The sequence below is a fragment of the Adelges cooleyi genome, unplaced genomic scaffold (genome assembly GCF_023614345.1).
Source record: "Adelges cooleyi isolate 19-005CV unplaced genomic scaffold, UGA_ACOO_1.1 ACOO_flye_CR_arks_rails_tigmint_CR_PRNA_651, whole genome shotgun sequence".
In the NCBI taxonomy this organism is placed as follows: domain Eukaryota; kingdom Metazoa; phylum Arthropoda; class Insecta; order Hemiptera; family Adelgidae; genus Adelges; species Adelges cooleyi.
Window position 1 is genome coordinate 11306018 of NW_026096352.1, and position 22169 is coordinate 11328186.

General features: G+C 27.3%; 1 protein-coding gene across 1 annotated transcript; it reads right to left on the bottom strand.

Annotated features, from left to right (window-relative positions):
• Positions 1 to 1631: 1631 nt before the first annotated feature.
• On the bottom strand, positions 1632 to 20832 carry LOC126844651 (uncharacterized). The gene is made up of 5 exons (XM_050582990.1): positions 20789 to 20832; positions 10199 to 10369; positions 4028 to 4141; positions 2201 to 2285; positions 1632 to 2120 (listed from the first exon to the last, which is right to left on the bottom strand). Exons 2-5 carry the CDS (start codon positions 10338 to 10340, stop codon positions 2027 to 2029), a joined length of 435 nt encoding a protein of 144 aa, XP_050438947.1. The 5' UTR covers positions 10341 to 10369; positions 20789 to 20832; the 3' UTR covers positions 1632 to 2026.
• Positions 20833 to 22169: the final 1337 nt, after the last annotated feature.

A 22169-nucleotide genomic window follows, 5' to 3' on the forward strand; every position in this document is an offset into this window, starting at 1 on the left:
AATTAATTATTCATTAACTGGTTGAAATATTAAAAAAAGGGCAATAGTAGAACATAGACAATGTTGTCTATATTATGTAAAAATTTGATTTCTTAGTTTTGATTATAGCCTTTGTAAAATTAATCGGCGAAAGGCGGGTTTATTGAAGAAAATAACGGGTGTGTGACGTCTTCTTAATGAACATAGGTACTAGAGCTGAGACCTCAAATCGAATTTTTCTATTATTCGAATTATTCGAATAATCGAATAATACTATTCTTATGAAAATAATTCGAATACTCGAATTTTCGAATATTTTGTCAAATTTATGTTTTTTTGTAATTATATATGTATATAAATTGTTAATATCTTATTTGTTGTAATAAGTGATAATATTATTTTGTTAAAGAATAATTCGTTATAATTATATTTATTTTGTTAAAAAATTATTAAAAATAGATCAAGGACACCTTAGTTGTCTCTTAATTATAATTTTTTTAATCTAATTAATCCTGCAAAGAAAATGATAAAATATTCGAATATTCGAAAAATCAGATCGATTATTCGAATATTCGTTATTCGAATAACGAATATTCGTGCGAAAAAAGTATTCGAATATTCGAATAGTCCCACCACTAATAGGTACTATATGTTTATTTAATTTAAAAGGGTGATTGTATTAAGGAAATTAGGCTGTTTTTAAAGAGTTTTGTATAGGTAATAATTAAGAAAAATAAGGTTTTAATACATTTCGACCATGTCTATAAATTTACTGGTTTAAGGTATTATTTTTAATTTAGAACATTTTTTCTATGATCTTTTATTTTAGACCAAAAAGCCAGACAAAATTTTGACTACATAAGATGGTCTAATTTTAATTCTTTTAAGAGATTCTAGTTTTTTGGCTACTTTATTATGTTATGTAGAGAGCCGATTTTCATTTAAAAATTTCCGTTTCTTGTAATTAAATAAATTATAGTTACCAAAGCACTTTTATATCTTTACAGAATTGAGTGGCTTTTTAGTCTAAAGCGTCAAGAAAACAGTATAATTTTTGTTGATACAAATCCTGAATTTAGTAATTATTATAACAACGGCAATCGTACATTTATGTACTTGACAAATACATATTAATGAGATGCGTTGTGTATAATAATATACTCTAGAAAATAAAATTTAATTTTTACACCTGATTTTTGGAACAAAATTAATGTGCCTATTTGTACTTTAAATTTACTAACGCAAATGGACGTGCAACGTTTAACTTTACATCAATATGCTTTCTGGTTTAAAATTAAATTCTGGATTGATCTTCAATTTTGCAGATTCGATTAAGAGAAATTAAGGATTAAATAATTAAAGTAGTATGATATAACCGAGTAAAATATTATGCAAACAAACAAATTACTCTTCTTGTTCCGCTATCGGGTGCGAAAAAAAGTTTAGTATCCAAAGTTGAAATTAAATAATAAACACTTGAGTTATTTGTAAATAATTATTTAACTTTTCGGATTTGTCGTTTGTGTACCTGTGTAAGTTCTATTACAAAACGTGTTGTTTATTGTTATACATAACACTTTACCAGAGCAACAAATAAATTCAAACCTTATAGTTTATTTACAATAATTAACAATAGTAAATCCAACGGTTTGTGTTTTTTATTTCGTAAATAATTTCAAGTTTTTATATTATAATAGTTTAAATTATTACTAGGTACTGTTTATTTTTAAAAACTACTTTAACCAATAAGGCTACTTAAAACGCATTTTCTAGTTTTTAGTTTTTTTGTTTTAAGTTCTCCATAGACGGTGTTAACATCTTATTAATATTATTATAACTACACTACATTTCATGTCAGTGACCATAAGTTACATAACTAATTAATAATTACCTATCCAGTATCCACATATAAGTGCTAAATTTATGTCCACTATAAAATAAAATGTATTACATAAGTGTCTAAATTTTAAAGTATTGCACGATATAATTACTAATGATCTTTAATGAATGCTATCGATTTTTTTTAAATGTATTGCGAAGCGTCGCTCTAATCGTTTTTGAAATTTTGCATGGTGTTGTCGGACTTCAATGAGACTTTATCATCTACCAGGTTCTCGGTCGAACAGTCCAAGGGGCGTATTCTGTAAGTATCACAGGAAAACTCAATATTGTCACTGGAGTACAAATATAACATAACATAATGTTAAAAATTTAAATGTACCTTTTGCAGCGAAGCAAGTTTGACAATCCAATGTAATCGCATGACATGCCGTATGATGACAAACACAGTGTGAAATATTCATTGTCTAAAATGATACATTTTTGAACATTATTAAATAACATACAATTACTATTTCAATGTTTGTGAATATAATTTCTAAAAAAGCCAATACAGTGAAGTCAGTAGAATCACAACTGAAAGTGATAAAATCACTTTCAAATATACTCTTCGATGCCAATCTGTAAATGGAAGTTATACAAATATCGAGAAAATGTATAAATGTTTGTAATGAATATAATGAGTTTTTTAGTATTAGGGTGGATTCCATTAGTTCTGATCGTCTGTTTAGAGCTCTACACTAGCTCTACCGCGAGTATAATTCTCACACCCTAAACGCTAAAACTACACATAAAAAAGAGAATTAAAGAAAAAGTTTTCACCCCTCCTGGGGAAAGGGGTTTTTTGATATGTTTTTTGTTTCTAAACGTGATAATACTATTTGTAAAGAATCATTCCAACGAAAATAGGAAACTTTAATTTCAAGGTGAAACATATTTAAATTGTACATTTTTAGATATATTTTCTCAACTTCGAAGGAGATGAGGTGAACGTTTTTAATTTTTTGCCTGGTAAAATACCTTTTAGGTATAATTTCTGATCTATAGAGTTGCTACCTAAAGCACTCAGTTCAGCGTTTTAGAAAATATAGTGGGTACAAACTCCAAACGCAGAAAAAAAACTCATTGTAAAAACAATACCTTCTCAGCTACATTTAGAAACTAAAATTATATATTATCAAATATGTTTTTAAATAACGGGTACAATTAATGATAAATACTTTTGTAACTATTAAAGTGTAATAATCACCGAAAATTAATTTGAATATTTCATTAAATTATTAAAATGTTCAATCTTAAATCAAAATTGAATTTGTAAACGACTGTTTGCACAAACTCAGATTTTCATAATTTTTACACAATTGTTTTTTTTTAACAAGCAAAACTGAAAAAGAAATTGTATTTAAAAAAATATATTTATAGTGGTGTTGAAATCTTCAAAAAGTATATGCGCAAAAATGCATGGTATTTTATCACTGAGTACATTTAAAACACGAATATTTATCTAATATACTGTTCTATTATTGGTAACTTAAAAGTGAAAAATGTATGAATTTGACTACTAAACTCCATAACATATTTGATTTGACATTACAATAAAGAGTTACAACGTTTTGCTATCTAAGTAACGAATATTTATTAGCTTTAAACAATATAACTTTAAGGCTAAAATAACTAACCTAAGTTAATTGAATCATCACAGTATCAAAAAACAATTATAAGAGTAAAACACGGCGTTACAAATAGATAAGCGGTATTCACTGGTGCATATTTAATCACTTGTACACAGAAACTTGAATGACATCTAACATGAAATAATAAAAATATTTTACTATTAAAATTAATAAGTTAGGAAACGGGTTTGAATATTATGAAGGTAAAGTCACCTTTTTTAAAATTGCTATCAATAAAAACATACCTTTAAGTTACGATTTCTGATCTATAGACTTGATACTTGAAGGAAAAAAGATTTAGTTATAAAGGGGATATCATGACTCCAGACACAAAAATTAAAAAAAAACAATACTTTTCAGCTTCACGTCGAAACTAAAATTTAGGCTTTTGTCTAGTGTTGAAATCATTAATTTAAAATAATTATTACTTATTAAGTGTGCAGTAATGCTGTTATATTATTGTTTCAAAATACAAGCAAAATGAATAATCTAAAAATGTAAGCACTTTAAATTTCTAGTGCTCTTTTATTATGTACCTGAAAACAAGTTTGAGTTCCTTTTGCCGTACCTAGAGATGTAAAAACCACGTTCTATTCTTGGGGGTACGTTTTCCATAGTCGGTGGCTTCATCAGGTCAGTGAAACGATCACCTTAAAAAAGAAGATGTTGACCACATAGAGTTTAACTTTTAATGACAAGTTATATGACAGTAATGAAACACATATCAAGCACTACAAAATTGTATCGCATACCATAATAATATTAAAACACAATACTAAATACAAAAAAATACATTTAAATTGTACTATGATCATTGTATGTATTATTTTATAACATACACAATTTCACAAACTCAAACTTTTCATTCAAAACGACAATATAATATGATATTTTTCAAACTGTCATCTAGTAACTAAGAATATGTTTCTATCAAAAAACCCTTTTTATTGTAAAAACCTAAAATCCAAAAAAAAAAATTAAAGACTAAATCAAAATTCGAAACACGTAACGCGTTTTCATAGCAAACCCCAAATATATATTTTTTAAAGCATGATATTGTAGCAATTCTTAATTTCATCGTCCGGCTCTCTGGGTAAATTCATTTCCAGATAAACCAATGGGTTATATGTTGTTGATTTTCATTAGATGAATATGATATATCTAATAAAGCTAAAACATGTTTAATAGAACGAAAGTTTAAACGGAACCAACCTATCAAACCCGTATTTCCATACCCACTTGGTTAGTCTTCCGTCCATCACAATGATTAAGATATAGTCTAGATTAATCACTATCTATAAAAGTGACATCTGCACTAAAACCCGAAATCACTTCCTGATTCCTGAAGTAAACAGATTTCAAAAAAGGTTTTTTTGTTTAGAGATTAATGTGTTCTCCGAGGGGACTAATAGGTTGTTTTTAATTTTTGTTTTTTAATTTTTTTTTATAAGCGTTTGTATTTTTACATTTTTATAGTTTTTTCTAATAAATTTAACTATTTTTCTAATTTTTAAATAAACAATCTGCCTTTTAGCCTCTATAGAGAAAATGTAATGCTTCACATAAAAAAAAATGAAATCCGTCCAATAGATACACCAGAAAATGACTCTTTTTTCATAGTCATTTGTAATAAAACTTTTACCATAACTCAGAGAAAAATAACTTAAAAAGTTTTGTACCTAGAAAATCTAATATTTTTTACCACAAAATTAGAGGGGATATTATGTAAAATATAGATCAATTTTTGTCAAATATTACCTTACCTTTGCCTTTTATTAAATACATTAAAAAAAAATTAGTAACCTTTGTAGATAATAAATGTCTTCGATTTTTCATTATTAACGAATTCCATAGTTAATCAAGTAGATACAAGTTACAACGTTGACCTAGGATTGACAGAGTAAATATTATGTATATTGAACATGATCATCATTTGGCGTCCAAACTCTCATTTTGTAATTATATCCGTATTATAATTTCTTCTGTATAATTTTATTATTTTAAATACCGACGTTTGGATGCGGTACTTTTTAAACCGGTTATTATTAAATTTTCCCAATTTTGTCCAAATAATAAAATGATTCTTAAAGTCTCATCAGTAATTTGACCAAATTTGTTTCGTATGGAGATGCAAAAATAACTCGATAGTTAAGGCTCGAGTTATACCTCTACTCTTTAAGGTTGTATTTTTACGTTATTTTTTTAGTCTACAAAAAAATCAATTAATTTGAAACCCCTCCTCCCTTAACTGTAAACAAATATAAAATTAAAACATTTATTAAAACACTTAAATTGTTTAAAAAAATGTGGTAGAATGACAATTAAAAAAACAACTAGAATAAAACGAGATATTTTACGATTACTCACACGTCTATATAGTTTTATACTTATACGTTTTCTTTTTTATTGGAATAAATTATTTAGGATATTCCGTCATCTTATTTTTAGTGGTATTTGATTTTCATACAAGTAAATTTTACTTATACAATATGAGATAGATAAAACTAAATACAATTTAGTATGATTTTATTGTTAGTCCATTAAATAAAAGTTTGAACTGTTAGAAATGTTAGAACTTCTAAACTAAAATTTACTTAATTTTTTTTTTTTGTATTATAACTCAGTCAGTATTATCATTTATAATTGATAAACTACAAGTAGAATAGAGCCATCTCCAACATACAAAAGAAATAAGCTATAAAATCATAATATACACAACAAGAAATACAGATATTACTATAATCTGAATCAATGTTATCCATTCTGAAATATAAATCTATATAACGATTCACGGATAGAAACTGTCACTTTTTTAATCCTATTATAGTTAATGGTTACAGACATATTCTTAGGTATCTGCTTTGACCAGTAATTTTCTCTTAGTAAAGACACTTATACTATTATAACTGAGAAAAACACAGATTATCTACCTCGACACTCGTTGCCAATCCAACTCAATAGTATAATAATTAATCACCCATTTAGTAGATTAAAAATTATACTCTACATTTTAAACTACTCGCACGCACATAAATACACATACAAACAACAAAATTACATCGAAACAACCACAAACACATCAATACTATTATTACCACTTCTATTCGAATCTTTAGTTGGTGTTAAACGAAATACGTTAAATTACAATTGTATTAATAATAAATAATAATAAATACTTCATAATAATTCATACTTATTTTTATTGCTTAGATATTTTTCAAACACTAACCTTGGATTCGTATAGATTCATCCAAAATTAACAACCTAAACTATTTTTAAGTTACAACCGCTAATGCTATAATGCTAATTAAGAAAATACAAAAACTAAGGCATACACATGATTGAGGTTTAAAAATATATGTACCTAACTTATCCCTCAAACCACACAAGTAAAAATCCAAAACCAAATCTCTTTCCAATATTTCTTGTTTTCTTATTGTATTCATTAGACGACCCCATTCCCATTCACACGCGCTATACCACAATGGATATACTTTTCTGAATGGTTCACTAAATGTTTCTGTAAAAAAGGGAATTCATTCCTTTTAAAATGTGCACATATTTCATGTTAGAATCAAGTAGATAGATGAAAACAATGTAATCAAAATTGTATAAAAAAAATACATTTTAACAACATAAGCGTTATAAATAAATACATTAAATTTTATCAACACGAACGATTGAAGCGTTTAAATTATTTTATTTGAAAAAGAAAATAATATATTCTATACAAAATCAAAATTTGTTGAAACAATAAACAGAATGCAAAAATGATTGTTTGTTTTAATATGATCAATAGTTGAGTATGATTAGGAAAATAAATATATTTATTATAATTTCAATTTTTCCATTTGTAAACGTTTTAATTTGTTACTTTATTTCAGAACGTGAAATTGTAACCTTCTCTTTTTATAGAAATATGCATCACTTTGAAACGTACACGGAAACGTAACAAATATTTACTCAACTTTTATATTATAAAATATAATCATCTAAAACGTTGGTTTTTTGATAACCAATTTTGATTAATAACTTTATGAGTTATTTTGTAATTTTAAATTGTTTGTGAGGAGAGAATATTGCGTTTAAGTAGTACGCCCATATCAAATATGATAATCATAACTCTCACGGTTAAACAAAGCTAATTGAACAATACATAGAGACTTAATTTGACGGTGTTTTGCTTTTCGTTAATCGATTTACACGTTTGGCATAGATAAAAATATAGTTCACACAACATTTTTAACTTCGAGAAACAGACAAACAGTAGTATGACGCCTGCGACTAGCGAGCAATGCTTAAACGCACCCTAGCTTGTACAATCAAACCGCAATTCGACAATTTTTATAGTATATTATTTACAAGAAAAATTGATTTCGGTAACATTTGCCACGGGTATTTCTAAAAATAGAAAAAAGAATGACTTTATTTAAAATCTTCCCCGATGGGTTGTATATTGTATACACAACTCAATCTGCATATGGTATGAACTACAATATACAATATACTGTGAACGATAGTAAAATAATTTTGTGGGATGACTGGTAAAGTTGCATTATTCGAAAACAAATAACTTATTTCAATACAAAATGTAATCTATCTAAATTGTAACGTTTATATGAAACTTTTTCCATTACGGAATAACAATCCATGCGGGCTACAATGTTTGGCAACTACTTGTAAGACGAATTTGAAACAAACGTATAATCCTCTTCCCCTATGGTGTGGTGAAAAATAGAACACAACCACTCAGGCGATCCAACATTGTTGTTCTTAAACTAATGTTTATTATTTTTAGGTATTCAATTTTTCACAAAATTGTACCTGATATTTTAATGATTATTTTTAAACTATACCACCTCTATTAAATAAAATGTACATTATTTTTCAAACATTTCAGAGAATATAGAAATGTTAAAAAGAATGGTTTTAATTAAAAAAAATAAATGTTTCGACCAGCAATTTAATGTTTAAAAAATATTTTACAAATTGTTGTTCATTATTCTATACATGATATTTATACTTAGACGCCTAAAAAAAATAAGTCGTTATTATTTTTACAAGTTTTATTTCATTTATTTTAATACAATTTCAACAATACTGTTAATAAAAAAGGAATATTTTTCGCTACAATATTCTAACTTCATATAATCGTCAATTTTGTATTACGAGTACATTATGCTAGAATTAAGGCCCAGCTAAAAATGTGAATGTGATTGGATTATATGTTCTCGTTTAAAAAATATGTACCATTTCTCAATTCCTACGTGAGATGTAACACAGGAAATTTTTGAAATTTAGATTTTTATTTTCCCTGCCCGACTCTAAATCAAATGGTGAATAGTAGCTCTACCTTATTAGTATTAACTAGTAAAGTTAGAGAATGGAAATTCAAAATTCAAATAATCTGATAAGATTAATTACGTCTTTTAAAATTTGAAAATTATAAAAAGTTATAAATGTTGAGACTTGAAACAAAACAAAAGAGGTTTTAAGCTATTTCTGAGCCTTTTGCAACCCTTGTTGTTTTAATCTATGATTTATTATGATTTATTTCACGGCGCTGCACAATGTATGGTACACTTTTTAATTTTTATTTTAGTTTGTCATCAACAACAAAGAAACTTTTTCTATACATATAGCTTGAGCATGGAAATAGTTAATTAAATCGACCGATAAAAACATAGATTTGACTTTTAAGATTAGACAATGCCAATAATTCATATGGTCGCTTATCCGAGAAACTACGAGTTCCGTCAGATCCTTACTATAACTAAAAAAGACAAATTATACTTGTTGCGTCCGGCATAAAAATTGAGGTTGCTAATCTATACAAACATTTTATTGACTTTTTTATTTTTCTGTGATCAACCTGATTTAACTAGAGTAACTTTCGAAAAATACTTGCAGATCATCGTTGTGCAATTACATTCCTCTATGTTATCGGCATTTTTTTGTTTTTTATTAGTACAATAATTACCTGGTTTTAAAAAAACCGTTTATTTATTTAAATTGAGAGTAAAATGTGATTATGACCAGAAAATTTTCCGATCAATTAAATACTTTTACTGTATACTTGAAATAATTTCAAGTACTAAAAATTAAAATTAAACGATTTTATTGAAATATTTTTTATTAGTAATTGATGATTATATATCTATTTATAGGGCTGCGTATACGTATATTATTAAAAAAGAATAAGGCATACTCGACGATAGCTAGAAAAAAAAATCATAATTACTAATTACCGGTTTTCTATTTTTATATTATGTTAATTTATAATAATTTTTTTTACTACTATTAGAGTATTTAAAAAACAGTATTTAAGTACATATTATATTTTTTTAAATTGTTTTTTATGATATTAAAAACCAATAAAATATCTGTAATACCTGTGTAGAAATTATTATGTTTCTATTAGATTTGAGTTACGATTCAGAAATCAGAAGTTTGTATAAAAATGTAGGTTCCCCCATGCAACTAGCAAGGACACCCATAGGGGGAAAACTCCACCCCTTGCTTTTCTGCAAGTTAAAAAAAATGATATCCACTATCTCAAATTTTCATAATCGATTACATAATCATAGTCGCCCCCCCCCCCGGAATTTTCCCCTGCGGGCGCCCTTGGCAACTAGTATGCTCAAATCCATGTAACCCAGTTAAATCATAGGTTTTCACAGACAATTTTGGTTATTATTAATATTTACCTGTATAACGATTTTCGCGCCTTTTTCCAAACCGACCACCTGTTTGGAAGAATTTGTCAGTCGCGTTGACGTTGTCCGGCAGTATGCACAATATCGCCCACCCAACTATGCATAAAACAATTGCTACCTGCTGTCTATTCATGTTTGATTTTTGTAAATTGACTGATACCACTGAAAAAAAAAAAATAACAAAAATAAAACGATCAACATATATTACTAATAAAGTTATTAATCATTATACACCGTTTACTATCAAATAATATATTCATTAAAGTATAGAATGCCTACAATAGTAAAAAGGCCAATAACCTTAGTCATCCAGGACTTTATCAATACAATTAGAAAATATATTTATACTTATATAACTTAATTTTACAAAGAAAATAGTTCAAAGATATAGAAGACGTGATACCCCTGTTTATTAAGAAGTTAGGTATAGGCAATTTTTTCAAAATATTAATTTCAAGGTTAGACTGTGATGTGTAATTATTAGTACCGTAATTAGGACTTTTTTTTTTAGTTAATTTATTTTTTGGACCATCACAACATCCTTGCCGGTAGTTTAACATTTTTTTTCATCTAATTATAGCTACGTAGAATGCGTTTTAAAACCCCTACCTATTATGAAATCGAAAGATAACAACATTTTGGCGACAATATCATATTCGATTTTGAAAAAAAAAAGTACTTAAGAAAAAGTTATAGCTATTTTAAAAAAGTATAAAAATTGTATTTAAAATGTTAAATAATAAGCTAAATGTTAGATTAAACAACAAAAAGGATATGATATTGTCTCTAAAACCTTGTCATCTTTCGTTTTTGTTGTAGGTATGTTTGTTTTTTAGTCATCACTCATCACGAAGCGAATTAAACACATTTTGCGTTGGTATGTTTGAACGTTGGAAATTGGGTGTACAACGTAATTGAATAATAAGATAAAAAAGTTTCGTGAAAAATGTGTATCTACAATGTCATGTGTAAGTGTAAGCGTAGGACCCGAAATGTTGTGCACTAAAAGCAGCCGACATATACAAGCCTACCAAAAATATTTTTATCCAAATAAAACGGCATTATACATATGGAATTCACTTATAGATGTTTCCGGTACTTAATTATTGTTAGATCGACTTAACTCTAACTAGCGTATATTTTTTAATGTACAATTAATTTATACAAACTCAGTTTTAATATCGTGATGTAAAATTTATACAAACTAAAAATCTCTGGTACTTATTACATATTTGGTCATATTAAAATTCATCAATACACTGACACAGAATAAATGCTATCAAAAATATATTAATAATATAGTTTTCAATTTTTTTTTATCTATCAACAATTTATTGATGCATTTTCAAACAATTAAAAAAAAAACAATAAATATCATACATTCTAAAAAAGATGTTAACAGATTATAAATAACGCAAGGTATTTATTGTTCAAGCCAGTTGGTACTAATCAAAATGTATAAACATGTTAGACTTGCAGTTCTGTTCTGCTTTCGATATAATTATACTACTTAAAAGAATAACATATTTGCTCGCGTTCATCATTATAATGTACTATGACGTGTACGTTTAATAAACGTAGGAGTGTACAGCATACATTCTGATTTTACATTTACATATTATAATCTAAAGCGCAAATTAATTAAATTACTGTGTTACAATCACGTTTGTATCCAAGACAAAATTGTAATATAATTATACAGGTGAATATATTAATAAAATTGACACATCTAACGAGTTATAGCGCCAAACTTTCGCTAATAAAAAAATGTTTGAAAAACAAATCTAATTATATTTTCCATAGTTAAATTTTTTTCCTGTTTAATAATATATGACCAGTGAGCCTAGTCTATTTGCTTTAGTAACACTATCCATGATTAAACGAAAACTAACAGTATTATGCACGATTGAATTACTATAAACTATACATGTAGCCTATAAAATATAAGTACTACTTTAGTGTACGGTAACGAAAGGATGCTATGTTCATAGTGTTACGCCTACTGGAGAATACAGCGCACAAAGGCCCTGACGACGCATTTATAATTACAGAGAAATACATTTTACACTATTACTATATTATCGGATGACTAGGTACGATGTGATGTCTGTAGAGGTAACGCGGTAGCTGGGAGAAAATGACATTCGACTCGACAGGGCTTAACCTAACCTAACCGTACATATAACAAACAGTATTATCTAGGCATTCTCTTTATTACAAATTAAAACTTGAAACCGGGAAACAGCAAAAAACGAATAAAATATAGTCCATGTTGAGCCATTATTGCGTTTGTTCGATCAAACGCATGAAATATATTTTCAAGAGACGAGATGGATGGTCAATCAAATGTAATATTTTTATTTACCTCATTCAATGAGCTTTTTTTTTTGTTGTTGTTGCTTTTATCCGGAAGAGCCCCAAAAGTACAGAATTATAGCATTTTGATTTTTTTCTCTCGATCAATCACAGTTATAATAACACGCGCGTGACCGGCACGGCGTTTAAAGCTTTAGTTTAACTAGAACTAAACGAACTGCAAAAAAATAATAATGATAATAATAATAATAATTGTATTTTGTTAATATTAAAATATAAATAATATCGTTTATAGTAGCAGGACTAATTTTTGATGGAATTCGGAAGGATTAATTTGTTTAAACAAATATAAATATTGATCTAGTGCATATATGAATAGTAATTGTAGAATAGCTTTATATTGATAAACAGATTATTATATTGATGTACAGATTCTCAAAATGCTACATTTTGCCAGTTATACCTATAATATAATATCCAAATGAGTGAACATAATACAGAGAAAATAAAATATTTTAAATAACAAAACAAAATACTATCTAAGTACATAAAGTAATAATAATAATTAAAAACTAACTTTATAAAGTATTTTTTCATATGCGCCTTAAACCTTAAAATATACCATTTACCATTAATCATTATTATTTAATCTTAACAAACGGCATAAGAAATTCAACGTTCCAGGTTATCGCCTTCGAATGTCTTTTTTGTTGTTGACTATTACATTGTTTATTTTACTTCAAACATTTTGAAAATTATAAGATTAATTACCTAAGTATTTATATTTGTACTTAATATTAAATGCGCTTATGGAGCAGTAATATTTTAATAGACATGCAGGATTATTTTAATATATATACAGAATTATGAGAAATAACGAACGGTTAAGTATTATAATAAAAAAAACATAACAATATTTTAAGTGTATCCATTATAAACCGGCCCTAAATATATTTAAGTTTCTACGGGATTTTGTTTTGCTAAATACAAAACAGTTTAATTTAAACAGTTAATTTAAATACGTTTGTAAACACTAGATTTTGAGAAATACTTGAAAATACGCTTCATTATATCAAGAAAAGGGTCTTGCGAAAATTTCTTGACATTAAGCCAACTTTCGGCAAATATTATTTAATAATTTAAAATAATCTTTGTATGACAATATTATCACAGCATCGGGTTCTTCATTTATTTACTTCTGTTTATAATATTTAATCCTATTATTTGAATTTTTACTGGAACAGTACTTCCAAGTAATAATAATTATTTGATTAACAATATACGTGCCTAATAATGTTTTTGTCTTTACCAGCTCCAGATTTTAAATTTCATATATTATAATTAAAGCAGTAAAAAAAACGAAACTTTAATTCTGAACATCCTAAACATTTATTTTTGTTTTATTTTAGATTAGTTTTTTGTTCGAATTGTTTCAGACCATTTTTGTGAGCAGAAATAGTTTTTAAGAAAGACGTTGACGCGCGTGAAATTGCATATTTATATGGTAATTTGAATGTCAAGCGAAAAAAATGAAAATTATTTTTAAATTCATAGGCTTACCCATTGAGGGAATGCGTAGTATCGTATTCAATTTGCTCTTGGAAACGTAGGATTAGTATAGCGCGATGAAAGTTTGAAACTGGGTGTCTTACTATGGTTTAATACAGATACATAGGTGTAATGCAAATACCTACTACAATAACGAAATATATACACATACATTTATACAGAGATTCAATTTCTAAGTATAATTGTTTGTGTCTACGGTTCTGTGTTTTCCGGTACAATTATTTTCTTGGAAAAATTGTAATAACGTGCATCCACCTAGTTAATAAATTACATTCATTCATTATGTTTACAACATTTCTAGTCTGCGATAAAATTAATTCAACTTAATTTTTGATATTATATAATTAGTAAAATAAATAGTAATTTTTAATATCTTACTGTTATAAATATATATCTACATATAAAAATTAAAATATTTAATACTATACAATCTGCAGTTATATAAAACCACTCCAGCTCCACAAAAATAAAATATTTTCCTTGATTTTGAATTATCGCAAATAAAACAACTACCGCATATTTACCCTAGAATGAACTTCTCAATAAAAAAAAGTACTTTAATTGGTGATAATTACTAATTGAGGTATAAGAAGAAGAGCCAAAGATTACATTTTTTGAAACCCTAAACAAAAAAACAGATTATAAAAAATTATAAATATAACAACAAAAGTAACACATGGTTGTAAAACCAAACCTTCTAAAGGTTGCAAAACTATTATAAACACCAAATATTACTAATGTGATAAGTCATCGTTGAATAAAATTCGAAATTCAAGCATCATCTTGGAGATAACAGAAAAAGTTGAGTTTTAAAAATTAAAGTATTCGCATAATATGAATTTAGTTTATTATTAACTGACGTGCATACAGATTTAATGTAAGAAGAGTGACTCCGACACAGAGAACGTTTCTACGTAATAATATACACACATGTATTTTGGGATAGATAATACCGGACTATTAATTTATGGTTGAAATTGTTCTTTCTACCTTCTAAGTCATACTACCTTCGAAAATTAAATGGGTTGACACATTTTACGAAATAAAATCTAATAGAAATACGAAGTGTACTTTAAGGATAGCACGGCAATGAAGCAATAATAATCTGAAAAAGTTGACGTTTATATTTTGATCCAATTAGGTTACTACGTGGTTGATTCGATACGGCCGCGTGTGGTGTCTTTATAATAATATTGTTATTGTTATTAAAGTGTTATGCTTTTCGATTACACTTCAAAATCAAATAACCGTTTAAATTAAATCCAATTATACGGGCGCCGGTATTAAAATACTTTAAGGATGAGAAAAAAAATAATGGAAATCGCGGTCGAATTAGCTTATAGTTTGAGACCTTCTGTATGGCTTTTTTTTTGTTTGCTTAATTTTTCCTTTTCCAGTCTCTCATTAAACCATCGCGACGGTCGTCGATTTTCTACACGTGGCAATTTTCTACACGTTCGAATTATTAGTATTATTATAGACTCGAATATAATTATTTTAGAGACACCTGTGTGCACGAATTAAAAATTGTGTATTCACCGCGACGTTTTGATAGAGGCGATGGACCCGCACAACGACCACATGTGTTTCACACTCGGTATAGATTGAAGTTTCTGAGAGAGCATTAACTCATCGTGTTTAATGAGAAAAGTTGTCTACCGGATTGACGTTAAGAACCATCATCACAAACTGATGGTACAGCTCATATTCTAATTACACCGACAATTGCCTGAATCCGTTTGACACGTGACTGATAATATAGTCTGATAGAAGAGTTTATACCAAACATGCTTGCGAACACCGTCGAGACTGGATTTGTAGCGAAAACTCGTTGATTTCATTATCTTTTATCCAACAGCTACGGAAATTCGTTCGCCAAGTTGTTATTTTACAATATTGCTTGTAAGGTGCAGATTTCAAACAAAACCGATAACCATCCTACGGTCAGTGCGGCGAATCCAATTAACTCTAGAAGGGTATTTGCCAATGTATTTTTAAAAACAGGGAAAAGCTAATTGCGATGCATTTTCTTAAAATCGTTTCCCGACCGGTCGGTCACACATTTCTTCGAACAATCTAAACAGTTTTAGTGACTTCAATACGATTCTGTATACAGACTACACAGCCAGATTGGCGTTCGCTAAGTGAACAGAAGGCTCCCGCTGATTTTTCTCGAAATTGATAAACTGAATTCATTAGGTTTTTTCAAAGTCCCAACTAAAAACAGGTACATTCGGATAATTAAATACGTTAAAAAGTTCAGTCTTTTAGCGTTTTTGTAAACTGTTTTTGGGGAGTAGGTATATTAACTGGAATTTTGCACAACAATTCACAGAATGTTTAAATTAACTAATAATAGTCTATGACTTTTTATTAGACAACTTTAATGGTTCCGTCAATTTATATAGTGTTAATGCCACATAATATTTCTAAATTTCTTTTGGCCATCAATAATATTAATGTTATTAGTATTAATTAATAAAAAAGATTCACCAGCGTTAGTTTCAATTGTCATTATATTTTAAGCATTAATCGTTAAAATAATATTTTTAGGCAAATTAGGATGAACATACACTCGTGAATTTGTTATATTTATTTGTATTAAAGCAGTGTAAAATAAAGTTACTGTAATGATATTGCTAGTTTTAAATTTTGTACACAAAATCTTAAACTATGGGTTGGAAATATCTTCTGTTGCTTTTCTTTGGAGAGAATTACTTAATTTTTATTTTCGAAGTTTCGAAAAAATAACTATATTTCATTCGAATTATGAGGGATATTTTTTCTTTGCAATACAACATATTATTTGAATAATATGTGTACATATATCGTGAGCTAATTGAAACGTCATTTACCATTCCAAATGACGTCTAGTTTTAAAAATGTATTATACAATAATGTGTGATTAATAACAATTACGGACTTAGCAAATTGATTATAATCGTTTTCGAATACACTACATAATGTGGTTAAAACATCATTGGTCTAGGTCCTAGGATATTATTACCATAGGCCAATTATGGCCATAGTAATCCACCAAATAAATCCTCGCACTTCAACGTGCCGAGCACCGATCCTACTTTAGCCGACGTTAATCTGCGTTCACTGACAGGATGGAAATCCGCACAGCACGGCTGATCGCCTCGATATATTTAGTTTGGAATGTTATACTCCTAAATCGAGGACGGAAGAAGTAAGTAACTAGCTTTGTTCAATTTGTTGACCAAAATACTAATAGATGTACAAATATAACTGACCAAGCAAATAAGTAGACACAGACTAGAGAAAACTACCCCGAAAACAATTGTATTATTGTATTTATTTATAAGAAGCAACAATAAATACAGTCAATCAAGTACAACCCTCAGAACAATTTTATTGAAATAATTAGCATAACACATTTTTAACTAATAAAACGCATTATACACCTTACCTAACAAATTTGTACAAAATTCGTTGGTGTAAAGCTTGTAATATATAACACAAAATATGTACGAGTATAGTAACCTCCAGAAAATATCATAAGCCTTTTCCTCTAAAAGGGGTGGATTATTAATTTTTATTAGTGTAATTTTTAGATTTAAAGGTCCAAAATTGATCTGATGACATAATATCTATGAAGTACCCTTGTAAAATAAAATAAAATATACATGTATGCAAGCATTTTGTATTGAGGAATACCCAAAAAACCAAATATCATAATTATTATCACTTTTATTGCCTACAAAGTGTGTACTGTGTAGTCATTATTATTGATATTAGATAGTTTTACGATTAAGAGCCTTACATTGAAGCGTTTATTTTATGTGACTATTTTTTAACATGACAAAATTGTACAAATGTACTACTTTAAAATTAAGTTTTAACTGATGGTGTGCATTTAAAAATTCCCTTTAATTGGATGTTCGAGATGTTATACATAATAAAAATAAAAATAAATTGCATGTCTGTATATAACGACAGCTAGCTGAATTTGAAAAACTACATAATACCTACCTACACATAAATGATACAAATACAAATAATAAACTCTTAAATTGGTAAATAATACTAATTAAATTTTTCCCCTAATTATCGTTATTCAGTTAACAAAATACTTATGAATACATACAGTGTGTGAGTTTCAAACAATAAATATTCAAACGTAAAATAATACATTTATATCATTATTATAAAATATGCTTATGAAAACATTCAATTAAATGATTCAATCCGAAAAAACCCTTTGCACGATTCTTATATTTGCTTCGAATCGTAGCAACATTCGATAGTGGAGTTTATATATACATATAATAATATTACACTAATAAATATTATTTTCCGTTTAAAAGCCGACATTGAATGAGGTGCATAGCACTAGAAAAGTTTAACCCACAAATCCATTTTTTCAAGAAAACGCCAATTATAATTTCTTAAATGCCAATGTAAAAAAAGTGAGGTTCCGCGATTTTAATTTTTTAGGGTTAGATCACATTGTGTTTGAAATACAATATTATTCTAAAATGCTTAATTCAATACAACGAAATTAAATTTTATGTGGTTTAACATTTTCTAGCGTTTTTTACAAAAAAATTAGTTTTTTTTATTTACAATATAAATTACAAATCGGTATTAAGTGTCAAGTGAAATAATATAGAAAAACCAAGCTCTTAAAACCTAAAAGAACGAAAAAATGTCCAACCCCCACACCTAGGGAAGAGGGGAGTCATACAAATTTTGGCTTGAGATGATTCGTGGATAGGGCAGTTCTAATAAATATTTTAAATAAATCTTAATAAGTTGAAACTGGCAAAAAAAATGTCCGGTTATTTTGGTTTTAGGGTGAAGATGTTGACTATTTTTAAATTTTTACTTACTTAAGTATCAATATCGCACACGGTTTTGTATCGATAGAAAAAATAATCTAGTAAATGGGTTCACAAAAGGTGAAATTACCAAGTCTTTAGTTCAACTAAATCAAGTTAAATTACAAAAGTAATATTTTCTAGTAAGTATATATTGCAGTTACTCATAGAACATATTTAAAATGTCCATTATAGAAAATATCTATGAAAACCAGTAATATAATATTAAACTCATTATTGCATTATTAATATAATTTTAAGAAGAAAACAAAAATTACAGTTTTAAGAGAATAATGGTTAACAAAACGCAATTATAAAATTATTACCTTAAATCGAAAATTTTCAAAAATAAATCATTTACAATTATTGTTTTAATAAAATGTATAATTTTAACTTAGATAGCCTATTGAACTATAATTTTGTTTTATAAACTTATAGATAATACCGAATTTGTATACTGCAAACTATTGTAATGCGACCAAAAAAAACTCAATGTATTAAAAACTCGATAAAAAAACGAATGTTCTATTATGAACTAAATAGATCATTTCGTAAGATTTTTTATAAATAAGCTAAATGTTAACCAGCAAATTTTTTATTTAATTAAGTTAAGTGGAAATATATTTTGTAAGACAATTACATAATATGGATCAGATAGAGTAATTGCTAATGAATAGAGTAAATTTAAGTACATTTTTCGCTATAAAAAAACCGACAAATTTAGTATTTTATTTAAATGTGTAATATAATACCTCATTATTTACAACTTTTAGTTAAAATAAACAATAATTCGTCGTTATCTCAATTAAAAAACCGCATGTATAATTTATATTCGCCCCAGTTGTTCACAATACTATCCTCAATTGATTCTACAATAAAGTAGTAACATATTTATAGGTTAAATAAAAAAGAGCAAACTTATATTTCTAAAATTTTAGCAAAATACGTTATACTATATTGAGTTTTTTTTCTAAAAACTAAACAAACACCTTATCATAGATATGTACTCTATTAAAATACTTATTCACATAAAAACTTTTAACCATAATCAGTATTTATAATATTTTTATATCATAGACTTTTGCCCTAGACGTATACATACGTTCTAAAATATACATACTGGTACCGGATGATTCTTTTAATGTCTTATACTAATTAACTCTTAAAATAATTGTAATTTTGTGGTGTTTCTTCGTGAAAACCTTTTCATTTATGTTGTAGTACAATATTAAACAATATTCAAATTTTTATCTGTTTTAGTATTTGCTAGAGCTTTAACATTTTTTGAAACTTAAATGGTAACATATATCTAATTGAATTTTATAATTTAGAATAATTTACTGAAAATGTTGACTTGTCGATAACAACATTTAAATAATCATTTTTAAAGTTATTTAATTTTAGAAGTAGGTAATGCGTGTATATAATAATAACTTTACTATCCACCGTTTCTCTCATCCTAAATTTTAAACTTTAATAACTCTAAAACTATTTATTCGAAACTAGTTAGCGGCAGTCAATATTTTCAGCAAATTATTCTTAATTTAATAAGTGAATAATATATAATATATAAATGTTAATATATTAATGTATACACGTTACCATTTAAGTTCCAAAGTTGATAATGCTCTAAAAAATACTAAAAAAGATAAAAATTGAAATATGTTTTTAATATTACAAAAACTACAAAATATAAATTATTCTAAGATGAAACTGGGGTAGGGCGTTAAAAAGAATCATTCGGTGTATAAACATTTTTTTTTTTATGTATTGCGATAATTATTTGATTTTTTTTCTTTCGATATAAAAAAACTAAAATCGTAAAATAAAATCATAGAACTAATGTACTTACGGTTCGGGAGGGACCGTTGTGTGTAGCGGTAGCCAAATGCTGAATAGAACGTCGGCGGCACTTTGTGGAGCTTTTTATATGCACCCCTGACGGTCCCAGCGCTCCACCAAAGAGACTTAGGAAATCATACACGTCGGTGTCATGATCAGTGATCACATTTTCATCCTTGTTTCACATGCCTCACAACGCCCTTGTTGTTTTTTATTTATCCCTTAGCGAAAATAATTCTGCAGCGCATCTTTTGTAAATTACACATCGTTTTAATCGACAATCACAATAAAGAACACCGTTAGTTTCATGTTTTATATTTTTTAATACGTTTAAAATTGGTAGTTTTCTTTTCTTTACATTTTATCCCTTTTTTTGGTATTTTCTAAATCCGCTTAATTAGGTAGGTAAGTATGGTGAATACGAATGAAATAAAATACTTCAAAAGTACACTGCAATTGCAATAATAATAATAATAGTATGAACTACTGCCATGCGATCGCTGATAACTACAACAGCTATTATTAGTTTCACTTTCTAGTTATAAGATATTATGTGTTTTCTGAAGCTGATTATTGAAGGATATGTAGACGGTAAAACTGGAAGAGGAATACCAAGAATGGAATACATTTCACAGATTATGAAGGACATGGAAATAGGTAGTTATCGAGATCCAAAGGAGCTGAGTTTTAACAGAGAAGCTTGGATAGCTGCGGCCAACCAATCGAGAGATTGAAGACCGAAAAAAAAATGTGTTTTCAAGGATGTGACATTGTTTTTTTTTATTTAATCATAACTATTAAAAATATATTGTAATTTTAGACTACCTGCATGTTATATTTTTAACTCTAATTAAGATTTTCCTTTGAGAGTTTGCAATCATATTTTCCTTTTGCATCGTTATAAATATAATTTTTGTTTAATATACTTTTTTATACCAATAAATAGAAAATTAAATGCGCCTTTTTCTATAAAAGTTCTTTAGATCGCAAATTTATATTTGTTGTGATATTTAAATTTATAATGAAAACCTTGTTGTACAATCTTATTAAAAGTAAAAAATTGAATTCGCTCTCCTGGACAATTTTAATAAAAAATGGGCAAGAAGCCATCGATTTATTCGAATCATTTTTTTATTCGGCCATATCTAAGAAGATTCATTCATACAACTATTTGATTGGACTAAATTTAAGATGATTAATACGAATAAAAAAAATTACTCGATGGTCATTGAAATAAATTATTTTAATTAACATGTTATTCGACGGGTATTCGAATAAATTATTCAAATAAAATAAAATTGTTTTATATAATGATTTAGATAAACAATTTAAAAAAATATCCAGCGAGCGATTGCTTAGTATAGGAATTTTGAACCCCCAAATATACTGCG